The 12,954-nt window shown below is 40.9% G+C and overlaps 1 protein-coding gene across 1 annotated transcript; it reads left to right on the top strand.

Moving 5' to 3' along the window:
* Positions 1–4,905: 4,905 nt before the first annotated feature.
* Positions 4,906–9,140, top strand: LOC123959220 (ribosomal oxygenase 2-like). The gene is made up of 4 exons (XM_046033160.1): positions 4,906–5,047; positions 8,507–8,672; positions 8,780–8,868; positions 9,009–9,140. Exons 1-4 carry the CDS (start codon positions 5,027–5,029, stop codon positions 9,123–9,125), a joined length of 393 nt encoding a protein of 130 aa, XP_045889116.1. The 5' UTR covers positions 4,906–5,026; the 3' UTR covers positions 9,126–9,140.
* The last annotated feature ends 3,814 nt before the right edge of the window (positions 9,141–12,954 follow it).

Below are 12,954 nucleotides of genomic sequence, written 5' to 3'. Positions count from 1 at the left end.
CTTTCATCAGAGAACATAACTTTGGACCACTCAGCAGCAGTCCAGTCCTTTTTGTCTTTAGCCCAGGCGAGACGCTTCTGACGCTGTGTCTTGTTCAAGAGTGGCTTGACACAAGGAATGCGACAGCTGAAACCCATGTCTTGCATACGTCTGTGCGTGGTGGTTCTTGAAGCACTGACTCCAGCTGCAGTCCACTCTTTGTGAATCCCCCCCACATTTTTGAATGGGTTTTGTTTCACAATCCTCTCCAGGGTGCGGTTATCCCTATTGCTTATACACTTTTTTCTACCACATCTTTTCCTTCCCTTCGCCTCTCTATTAATGTGCTTGGACACAGAGCTCTGTGAACAGCCAGCCTCTTTAGCAATGACCTTTTGTGTCTTGCCCTCCTTGCGCAAGGTGTCAGTGGTCGTCTTTTGGACAGCTGTCAAGTCAGCAGTCTTCCCCATGATTGTGTAGCCTACAGAACTAGACTGAAAGACCATTTAAAGGCCTTTGCAGGTGTTTTGAGTTGATTAGCTGATTAGAGTGTGGCACCAGGTGTCTTCAGTATTGAACCTTGTCACAATATTCTAATTTTCTGAGATACTGATTTTGGGGGCGGTGCGGTGGTTAGCACTGTCACCTCACAGCAAGCAGGTCGTGGGTTCAAACCCCGGTTGCCCTGGCCTTTCTGTGTGGAGTTTGCATGTTCTCCCCGTGTACGCGTGGGTTCTCTCCAGGTGCTCCGGCTTCCTCCCACCATCCAAAGACATGCAGGCTAGGTTGATTGGTTACCCTAAATTGTCCTTTGGTGTGAGTGGTTGTTCGTCTATGTGTGGCCCTGCGATGGACTGGCGACCTGTCCAGGGTGTACCCTGCCTTGCGCCCAATGTCCCCCCCCCCTGCGACCCTGTGTGGAATGATTGTATTCATTATACAAGTTTCCCTTTTTGAATGAAATAAATCAACTTTTTGATGATATTTTAATTATATGACCAGCACCTGTATAGTTTTATATAGTTTTATATTTTCAAGCGGAAACGAAAAATTATTAATTAGTTTTAGTGTGTTTAAACTTAACTTATTAATCAATTCCAGTAGCACTTACAATCATTCTGACTTTTGGGTTAGACACTCCAGAGTGTTTCTTTCAGAGAAGCTCAAAACCATACATTTACTCCAAATGAACTACATTCAATTTACTTTGGATATGCCTTGAATAGGCGTTTTGCATTTTACAGGAATGTTAAGAGGCTAGCAATGTAACCTATAAGTACCCAGAATTTTAAGTTTAATATGTGCATATTGCAAACCAAAAGGAGAGAACATAAACAGTATTTGTTGTATAAATAGTTTTATTAATTGCACATTTTCAGCCCCAGTGCCACTGCTCTTTATTCTGGATTAGCTGTGCATAAAAATAATGTAGCTGATAATAGCTGAATTAGATGATTGAGTCAGTTTAGTTTTCATTAATGGTAAAGTAGTTGCCTTTACATCCAAAGGTGTCTTGGCAACCCATCTGTTGATTATTACTACTGAATGTTCATTCATTGTAGACTGTCAATGAACTCCAGGATATGTCCACAAATACTGTACAGAATGTAGTCTACTGAACAAGCCTTGTGTTACAGCTGACTTGGGCAGTGAAATGTTTCATTTTTTAATTCATGTGGTCCTAGTTGTCCACAACTCAAATCAGCATTTAAGGAGATGTGTTTTATACCACCTCAAGAAGACTTCCTATCAGAAAGGAAGGTATTTCAATGTACAACTGCAGTACTTCTAAGCAAAGCAATTTCCCTAACATTTTAGTGTTATTTCACTTTTAGTAGACACATGTAACAGGTTTTATACTTCCTGTGAATATAATCCAATTAATCTTATTTTCTTTCTGTATATATGTTGTGTTAACACCTTATTTTGAAAACCGGACGTTGTGATGTGTGTCTTTGTGCTAATTTCACAATGTCTGACATAATTTGATAAATTATGTTGTTTGTGGTGCTCACATCACGTACTATTGAGATTTGATAGCCTCTCTTCAGATAAGACTCAGACTGCAACACTGAAAGAATAAAGTCTGTAACCTGCCTGTCAGTTCGCTTTGCTCCGTTAAAACTGAATTTACCATACAGAGTCGAATATATGTGCACTCCAGATTTAGCTGCTACTAGCTTACAGTGTGCTTCTCACAAACAACGCTCACTTTACCACAGTGTTGTGTCCATGCATGCTGCAAACTGAAACAGTCTGTCAGAGCGTCCACACAAAAAGGAAGGAAGACATGGCTGGTAGAATTGTCCTCAGATAGAGTTGCTAATTACTTCAGTTCGCTAAAGGAAGCCATCTCTTGTGACTGTGTGAGGAGCAAGGCTTGTTGATGTGAGTTTAGAGTCGACCTCTGTTATCTGATCCACCAATAGACGATAAGTTGACCCCTTGAGACATAGCCCCTCCTCATTTGCATGAGGCAGAAATGCATAGAGAAATGTAAAGACAGGAGGCAGAAATATATAACCATTGTAGAAATAAACAGGGTAGAAATGCAAAGGAAGAATAAAACACACACATAAATAAATACATAAAAAATAAGTAATTAATAATTAAAGTTGGAGATTATGCCGGACAATAAATAAATAAGGTAATTATTACAAAGGTAAATAAAGAAGCTAATTAAAAGAGAGATATACATTTATCTCATTGTATAATTTAATTACTGCCTACATTTATTATTTACTGTATTGTTTGTGCATTTAATCAGATTCGTATTTGAGCATTTATTTATATATTTATTTCCCTTTATTTCAGAATCAGTCCTCCATAATTAGGAATTAACGGTTGAATGCAATGTGTTGTTTAAGATGCATATTGTCATCTTGAAATGAGCTATAGTGTTTCTTTAAAGAATCCAATGTAAAAGAGGCCCAAGAGCTTATTGATTCAAAGTGAGAATGTGCACATGCTCTAGCCTGGTTGCTTGTAGATGTGGTACCAAAATGAGGGACTGACCGGGTATAGTTCATCAATCCTGAGCAACATGGCTGTCCAGATAGGACTCCAAAGTGACCTGATATCACAATAGGCAAGGTTCCTAATGCATATATGTAGCCTGACTTATAGTTGTGTGCTCTGAGATCAGAGCACTCTTGTTTGTCTCTATGTAACTGTTTATATAGCCTTTATTGCTGTGAATGTTTGTAACAGGATTAGCTCTCACTCACTTCAGCATGAGTATATTAGGTAAATACTCATTCTGGTCAGAAACACATTTCTCTGCCTGGTGTGCCCCTGTCAGCTCTCGCTCACACACATTCAGGGAAAAGCACTCAAGGAGTTGTTATTTGACTGGAATTTCGGTCAGGAAGTGTAGAACTCGGGATGCACCGAAATGAAAATTCTTGGCCAAAGCCAAAACCAAATATAAATTTGCTGAACACCGAACAAGTACATTACGTATTTTTTTTCTATTCATTTTTTTTACCATTGCATAAATTAAATAGTAAAAATATGCTTTTTACTCAGTGTTTCCCACAGGATTTGGAGAGACTGGTGGGTGGGTCTGAGGCCCAAGAGGTTCCGGTAAAAGTAAATTACATGTGTCCATTTACTTTTAGTGTACACGTGTAATATGTTTTATACTTCTGTGAATATAATCCAATTAATCTTATTTCCATACTGTATAGACGCCTTATTTTGAAAGCCGGACATTGTCACATGTGTATCCTCGCCTAAATTCATCAAGTCTGACCCAATATGATAAATAATGTTGTTTATGGTTCTTGTATGCCGTAACACGAAGACTTCACAGCCTCTCTTCAGGTAGGACTCTCATACTGCAACACTTGTCTTTGTAAAGAGAGAAAATGACAGGAAAAAGTTGCTAACCTGCCTGTCAGCTCGCACTGGTCTATTTCAGTGGATTTACCATAAAGGCTTGAATATGTGTACACTCCAAATTTAGGTGTGGCTAGCTTAATCACCTTCTCAGAAACGAGTGACAGAAGCTAGCTGGGTCAGCCTTTTCCAAGAAGTCAGCCACAGATGGAGTGGATGCGTCTTTCTTGGACACTTCTACACTGCCGACATATCAACATAATTGTACGATAAAATTTATGCGGTCTTCTGACGTATTAGGTCGAACATCAAAAGTGGTTTTTTTTTTGCTATTTTCGGACGAATAATTTCGGTGTCCGAACATTCGGTTAATCTATGTATAACCCTGTTTAGGCAGATCGATCAGCCCAATTAGCCATTTTCTGTCCCTGGTGTCATGTGATTCGTTAAGTGTTACAAGGTAGCAGTGCTGGAAAATAATGGTGGCCACACAAAATATGGACACTTTGTGCCCAATTTGGGCATTTTCACTTAGGCGTGAACTCATTGTGGTTGCCTGGGGTATAGACTTTAATGGCTGTGTGATAGCTGGGGAACAGAACATTTACAGTTATACAAGCTGTACACTCACTACTTTACATTGTTGCAAAGTGTTATTTCTTCAGTGTTGTCACACTTATAAAAGATATAACCAAATATTTACTAAAATGTGAGGGGTGTACTCACTTTACTGTGTATATATGAAAGTATAATTTATTGTATGGAGCCAGTGGCTTGTGGATTTTTCTGTTTTCTTTTTTATATTGAAGTAAATTTAATTGAAAAATAAAAATGTAAAGTTAATTTTCGCTGACTATATTTTCAGCAAGTAACCAGTACTACAGGATGTCAGATGTTGAAATTCTTTACATACTGTACATTGCAGTGTTACACACTGATTTGATTAGTGAGGGCCACCGTAGCGGCTTATGTACTTCCTCCTACAACCAGGATTGATCTGTATAGACGAGGACCAGCAGGTAGATGGCAGTGTGAAAATAAACTGGGAAATTGTTGGGTATTGTGCATGAGTGTTTATCTATCTGATACTCTCTCACCTGTCATCCCTACCTATCCTTTACTCAGGTCATGGGGAGATCTTCTTTTGGACATATTTCCCAGTTTGCTGTGTGACAAGAGCAGGACCCACCTCAGCCTGAGAGAGGGCATGCCCAGAAGACTCTTGCTGGTAAAGCTGTTTGGATTACTGATACAACTAAAAATGATACTTTCCACATGTGAGGATACACTATATTGCCAAGTTTTAGGACTCCCCTCCGAATCATTGAATTCAGGTGTTCAAATCACTTTCATGGCCACAGGTAGGGCTGAATGATTAATCGTTTTCAAATCGAAATTGCGATTTGAAAGAACACGATTAGCTAATTGTGAAGACGGCGATTAAAATGTAGGTTAATTATACAGCGCATCTGTCCCGTTTTAAACAGTCATGCAGTTAAAAATTCATTCTGTTGTCATCCTTGTGTGACGAACCTGCTAGCCAATCACACGCGCTGTGCTTCTCCTATGGGTCCTACTCACGAATTAGAGCGTGAATAAACAAAACTAGAGGGTGGGATCATGGCGTCCAGCGAACCGACACAGGCAGCGGCTGTTCTGTGGTTTTGTCCAGCGTCAACTCACACTGAAGTGTTTCAGCAGCGGAGCATTTAGCCTGCCCTACGTTGTTGACGTGTTCATTTTTCATTTTGTGTGCTTCAACTACGGGTAACAGCTCTCTGTGAGCCCGTTTCGTTCCGCTCTGTGCAGGATATACTTCACACATGGAGCATTTCAGAATAAGAGCGTTTTGCCTGCCTGATTTTGATGACTTGTTCAGATTTTGTTAATTTGTTCAGTTGTCCTTGCTTTTACTATGGTTAAGGGCTGTACATAACAATTATTTTTCAAGTCGATTAATCTAACAATAATTTTTTTGATTAGTTGATTAATCTCGACTAATTTTGTGTATTCTAAAAAAAAATGTTGCCTATTACTTGATTAACATACCAATTTATCCAAAATAAATATCAAAAACATGTCTAATTAATAAATCAATATTTTATTCAATCATCCAGATGAATTACATTTGAATAATGACAATAGCAGCCTATCTTAAAATGAATCAAATTTCCAACATACATTAATTGGGGTACTTTACTTAAAGGAGCTATATGTAAGTTTTTGATTTTAATAAATCAAATTTTCATTGCCTTATTGTCAGTGGGCTCAAAATTCACTTAGAAATGAAGCACATGCCTGTTTTTGTGTTTTAAAGATATCTATCAATAAAAGTCAGCATTTTAACAATTAATATTGCCAAAATATGGAAATTTGCCTGGTATATTTGAAAATGTTGTATGATAACTGTTGTATTTTAGTTTATTTTCATCAGATTTACAGTTACAATTGCATTCTAGGTGTATTAGAAGATATTCAGTTGCATTAAAAGCTAACTCAGGATGGTTTTGATGGTTTATTGCATCAAAATATAGCTTTTTTTTACCAGGCGAGGCTAAAAATTTCAGATTTTTTCTTTATTGCATCTCCATGTAGTCTGTAAAAGTAAAATAAATATATTAATACACAATGGATTCATATTCCTTAGCTTCTGACTTTTCAAAGGAGACCAGAATTATGCATCTAGGCCAAATGGTTGAGTTATTCCTGATTCATTTTGGGTATGTAATTTTAGGCGTTTTTTCTGGAAAAAGGGGTCTGTTTTCATCAGCCTTCATGTGTAAAGGCAGGTGTCCTAAAACTTTTGGCAATATAGTGTATATGTAGACACCCAGTGTTGTATAGACAGAAAATATCTAATTTGAAACGCTAATCCTCCCTTTCCATGTCTTTTAGGTTAAATCCAGACATTTTTGAAAAAAATGAACAGGGGTTACGTACTGTAACCCGGAATCACTTCTAAGGCTATCGCTCTAGGGTTTACCCCTTCCGCGCGCCTGCGCGGCACTGAGAATTTCAGTCTATGCCCACCCACAGCGTGAGCCTCTCCTACGTCCACACCTTGTATATATAGAACGGTGATACCCAGCCATCGGCTCCCAAATGCCTTTTCTTCAGCACTGAGAACCAAGGTCCAGTGAGGCCTTCAACTTAGAGGGCTGCCCAGGCGTCCTTCAGGTCGATGGAGTGTGTGCGCCAGGGAGACTGGCTCTCCTCCATCACCTGTTTCACTGTCACATGCGAAAAGGTCTCACCATAATCGCCCTGTTGAACAGTGACAGGTCCAGGTGAGAGACCTTCACACACAGTCAGAGGGGTCTGTTGGGTGTCCTCCCACCACACGAGGTAGCGTAGTCGCCCTCTGGGTCCCCTGTCGTACCGCAGCGAGGAGCCGCTCAGAGTTGGGAAGAGTGGAGCCATCCAACTCCTGCTCTTCCGTCAACAGCTCATCGAGGGCTTCGTCCAGAGAGCGGGTCGGCCGCCACACCTACTCGTCCTGAATGGCAAGCTATCCGCCCGGCGTCGCCACTTTCGGGGGGGAGAAGGGCGCAGAACGGGCAGTACGAACAGAGAGTGAGCGATGGGCTGGCGTGCTCCGGTCCGAGGCACGCCTCGCAGCGGGGACGGAGATCACCCAGCACGATGTAGCCCGTGTGGCAGACGCCGCGGCGACTTTCCCTGTTCTGGCCGGCTTGCTGGAAGACATCGTTCTTCTTGTTTTACAGCTGGAAAATTTTTGCTCTTTAGACAGCTCAGTGCTGAAGAAAAATGGGAGCCGATGGCTGGGTCTCACCGTTGTGTGTGTGTGTGTGTGTATATATAGAAGGTGCGGACGTACAAGAGACCCACGCTGTGGGTGGGCGTAGACAAAAATCCTCAGTGCCGCGCAGGCGTGCGGAAGGGGTAAACCCAATAGCGATAGACTTAGAGGGCGAAGCCTATATGAAATAGAACCATATTTTTGTTTGATTAGAAATTCGTAGCAGCCAGCTGTGTTTGCCACAAAGACCTTAGCGGTAGAGGGGCGCTCACTGTGCAGATTTTATGGCTAGTTATTTCATCAATCAAAGAATTGAGAAATAAGTCCAGAAATGGAAAAATGTTTTAGAATCATTCTTTTTAGCAGGCATTTTATAAAAAGAGCGGTGGTGAGATATAATAGCAAACAAGCTCTTCACCATTTGTTGTAGTCAGTAAGGTTTTGTTACTTATGGTTAAGACCTGTGAGCCTCACAGCTGCAGGTACAGGAGCTAGGAAGGGTACAGGATCATCATATCTAGACTGCTTGACATCCACCCCGCTGTGGTCTCCACCACAAAGCCCATGATACAATAGTGAAAACCCCATCCCAATGGGAAGCTTGCATGTCTTTTGGACTTGCCCTTGTGCCGAGGTTGGTGGAATGGAGCAGTTGATGTGATGTTTATGCAGATCAGGCAGCATGTTGTGATTTTGTGAGTCATTTTGCCTTAAAATTGTCCTTGCATTTGCTTAACAGCAAACAAGTATTTTAATGGCTTGAGTTGGTGGAGGCAGACATACAGACCTCTCCAAATCACTAAACACCTACCAGCACTGCAAGCTTCTCCTTCCCACCATGGGAAATTTTGTATTTATTCACATATTTGGACATAAGCATGCACGCTGACTGTATGGATTTGTTGGCTTTGTTTTGTGGGTGTGTAGGGTAGCAGCGAAGGCCTGGACACCAGCAGGCGGCTGGCGGCTGGCCTCAGATCTCTGGCTGATGAAATGTTAACAGGGATGCCGGAAGTCCGCTCCACTCACATGAAGAGAGACTTCATCATGAACAGACTACCACCATACAGCCAGGAGAAGCTGCTTACCCCACGTGAGCTGATTAGTGGTCATCTGTGTTCAAACGTGTACAGGGGACGGTTTACTGTGTGCATATTATTTGAAATGTACATTGCCATTTTGTGTGTGTGTGTGTCACAGCTGGGAAGATGCCTGCCTTGGAGGATACGGTGTGTTTGAGGTTTAAAGACCATATTGTAATAACTGTGGAGCCCAGCCGAGAGATAACAGTAAGTCAACAAAGGCTGTCATTTTATGTTTTAGGCTTTTAAAATGAAACTCTGTGTCTAGTAGTGTGTTGCCTGTGTGAATGAATGGTGAGATATCCTGACCAACAAAAGATTGAGTTAGCTCTGTGTGTGTGTTTCAGGATGAGGCAGCAGTGATGGTAGTTTTTGTCTTACATTCTTTGAGGAACCAGAGGGAGAGCCACATGATGGGTGAAAATTGTGATGAAGATGTGGACATCTCCAGGGTAAGATGCTGACTCACTGAATCCTGTTCTACTGTCCTACTGAGCAGCTTTTAGTGTTGCAGTGGTTTTTCTTCTTCACTCTCTCACAAGGCTGGCACAGTGATATTGCCACAATAACATGTTGTTCCCTGACCGTGGATTATGACAAATCATCTTCCACTTTGGATTGCTCACTATACTCTTCATCCAGGTTCATGCAATCTATCGGTGTCATCCTGGATTCCCTCTCTCACACACACTTTCTCTACGCCTCCCACCCTTGTTGGCCCCCTCATGTGATTACTTAGTCAATTTACATTTACTTATTTAGCTGACACTTTCTATCCAAAGTACAACTACTATATATGTCAAAATTCTGTAGCAACTAGGGATTAAGTGTAGGGCTGCAGCTAACGATAATTTTAGTATTTGAAGCGTCTATAGTGTGGACATTATCATCTGAGGACTGCGGCTGTTACCTTGTCTGTGGTCCGCTGGCAGAACACCAGGTGCTTTCTGATCAGATGCCATCGTGCTGTTGCCGAGGCAACATAAACTTCGTTTTACAGTGGACGGACGGTAACATTACAGAGTTGTTGTTTTCTTTAGCTTGAAATAATCCCATATTTTGGACACTTTCTTCTTCGTCCCTTGCTATTTTCTCTCTTCCTCCACTTTGCAAACAGCACCATCATAATCACCTCGTGTTCACAGCGTAAGCGTGATGTACGACAGTTATAAATGGCCGTGTGAAACCGTGTCCTGTATAGTTATATAGATTAAACGAAGCATTGATGCAAAGAATTTGCTTTGATGCATTTTAGTAATCGATTTAATCAGTGAATCGTTTCAGCCCTAGTTAACTGTCTTGCTCAGGTCTTATCCACTGCATCCATCGCTGCCCCAAAACTGCTTAACAGCTTTATCAGGGTCAAAAACAGATGACCAATTATCCAGTCATGGAAAACACCTGGAAAGCGAGAGAAAAAGTAAAATGTCCAGAAAAATTATTTTCATAATTATTATTTTATGTATAAATAATGAAAGTTGCGTTGTCCTCCAAAGGTAAATATTAGTCCCTTCTGGATGGCAACTGTGGTAGTATTTTATTAGGTTTTTAGATTAACCTATTCTTCTCAACTTGTTTTAAACGGTTGAATAATGTTAAATATGTTTGGTTCTATGGAAGATTTAATTAGACTTTAATATTTGTAACCCACAGAAGACAATCCACAAATGTGTACTATGATTTTACAAATATTTCACTATTCACAAATTTACAAAATTCACAAAATACACATTTGCGGATCACTTCCTGTCAGTTTGTGGGTCATGTTACATTTGTGAGTTCCTTTTAACACTTTTTTGGAATTTTGTCCAATGTGTACTGTGGAGATCTATAAATAGACATATACACAAATATCTCACTACCCAAAACATGTATTTTTACATTTGCCTTGTGTAAAATAATATCCACAAAAATACAGTGTGATATGCAAATATACACAATTTAATCTGTACAAAGATCTTTTTATTTCACATACAAAGTGTTATTTGTGCATTTGTGGATCCATTTCTACACACAAAACTGTTTTTGCACATTTGCGGATTGCTTCCTGTCAATTTGCAGGTCACATGACATTTGTAACGTCCTTTTTACACATTTGTGGAATTTTGTCCAGTCTGTCCCGCTGAGATGTGTAAACAGAGATCTGTTGGTTTAAGAGCAATTTACTAGCTACACCAGCGGGTGGCAACAGCGACATTCTCTCCCATGAATTGACAGGATATTCGCGGCACTAGCTAGCGTCATCCACATCTGTAGAGACAACAAGTAAAAGGACTGTAGCCTTTTTTCAATCAGCAGCGGAAAAATAAAGTGGTTGCACCTTCCTGTCAGAGCTGATAAAGAAAGCTTTGTAAAAGTATATGATGTTGTGTACCAACAGTGTGGATTTGTGCATTTTATATCAAATAATTTGGAGACTCAAAAATCCCTTCCCTCTCTCTCTCTGAGAAAAAGGAGGGGGTAGAAAAGTTTTCCTCCCCTGGAGGTTGGCCTTTTGACATGCAAAAACTAGAGACATCGCCTGGGGTTTGGTAAGGGTCTGCAGAGACTCAATCAGACATGCATCGCTTAAGGACGCCGTAAAGGTGTCAATAGACACTTAGCAGGACAGCAAAAGAAGTGTCCAATGCCTCTCCCTCTAGGGTGCCTGAAGACATCAAAGTACCCGACGTTCTGATCCCTTTTCCCATAGAATGGCTGGACCATAAAACACCACTCCCTTCTATTCTTTTAGCTGATTAGCAAATGTGATAAGCCAGGATTGTGAAAGGGGGACACTTAACAACTCCTACCTTCTTGAGCTAAAACAATGTTTCATTATAAACTGTTGTTCTGTTTAACCAATAATCTTTGCTAAGTTAGTAGTGGCGTTTGCCTCCATTTGAGTAGTTACGTTGCCATGTTGTTGTTTAAAGAATCTAAATAAGTTAATTTTGCAGTGTTTTAATTATCAGCAAGGTTAATGACATTCCTTCATTTTATGTGTAACCATTGCTTTCTCCCGACACTTTCTGACACCTCCTTTAGAAATGATGATGAAGAAATGTCATCCTATACTCGATAAATTTTCCGACTTGAATTTAAGTTAAAAATGACTAAATTCCCCAGCTCCTAAGAAGATTGTTTTAGGATTAATCAGAGCTATCCTCATGTAACCCGAGCTCCCCCAAGTGGACAAAATTATATTAATTTATCATGACCAATAATCTGATCCCATTCGTGTATCTTGCTTAAATTCTCTAAGAACGTGTAATCGCCAATATCCAGAAAGCTAGTTAAGTTCCTCTCATCTGTGATTCCTATGAAATGCTAACCTTTTTAAGTTGAACTACTGACAATTGTTTTCCTTTTTATCAAGTGCTTAAAACTAAGAACGGTACAACCGTTTGACAATTGAGGTTTGATTGTGGGAAGATATTTGATTATAATACATGCCAATAGATTTTTTTGATTAAAAATTAATTAATCTAATTTAAAATAAATAACTAATATGTCTAAAGAAAGACAGTCTCTCGGGAAACCGGAAACAAGCCGTCCCGCCGGAAACAAAGGACTGCTTTCTGGAAACCACGCCCCAACCAACAAAAGCGCGACTCACGCTGTCGTTCACTCTCTTGTCCTCTGCTTGTTCCTGACTCTCCAACTGCGCTTCGGCACACGCCCGGCGTGCCCCCTCTCCCGGCAACGCCCAAAGAGTTAGGCCCGGCGCAACAAAGCCCTTTGTTCATTTCAAGCTACACACGTGAAGTGCCGTGACCACAGCTTTCCCTCGTTTCCACCAACTGTGCGTTTTATTTTCTATGGTTTTGTTTTGTTAAAAGTTATCAGTCCGTTAAGTTACCCAAGTTTTAATTCAAGAACGACCAAGTTCTTTTCTCTTTAAGCTTGATTCGTCGAGCCAATCTCACTGAGGTCGGACCCTCCCACGTGGTCCCGCCAGCAGTAACAAAGGACGACCAAACCTTTGACCTGCGCCAGGGTTGGCTCCCACTGCAAGTTTTTTCAATAAGCCTACAAAAGACGGACCTCCGGAGCAATTCCCTGGCAGAGAAAGCGACTGGCCGACGGCTTGAAGCTGTCCTAACCGAGAACGCATGGACTCTGCCAGTGTGAGGCCGTTTTACCAGCAACCCAGCGGGGAGAAACACAAGCAGTCCAAAACCCTACATTCTGTGCTCCAGGAAGGCCAAACTGTTGTTGTGAACATCTTCTCGTGTGAACTTGATGTTACTGTCCACAGAGTTGATGTGTTCTGTGAAGGCTTGCACTTCCTGGCTTTTAATTTTGACCCAG

This window comes from Micropterus dolomieu, linkage group LG20, assembly GCF_021292245.1.
Source record: "Micropterus dolomieu isolate WLL.071019.BEF.003 ecotype Adirondacks linkage group LG20, ASM2129224v1, whole genome shotgun sequence".
Taxonomy (NCBI): domain Eukaryota; kingdom Metazoa; phylum Chordata; class Actinopteri; order Centrarchiformes; family Centrarchidae; genus Micropterus; species Micropterus dolomieu.
The sequence above is the reverse complement of the archived record's forward strand: the minus strand, read 5'-3'. Positions and strand labels throughout refer to the sequence as shown.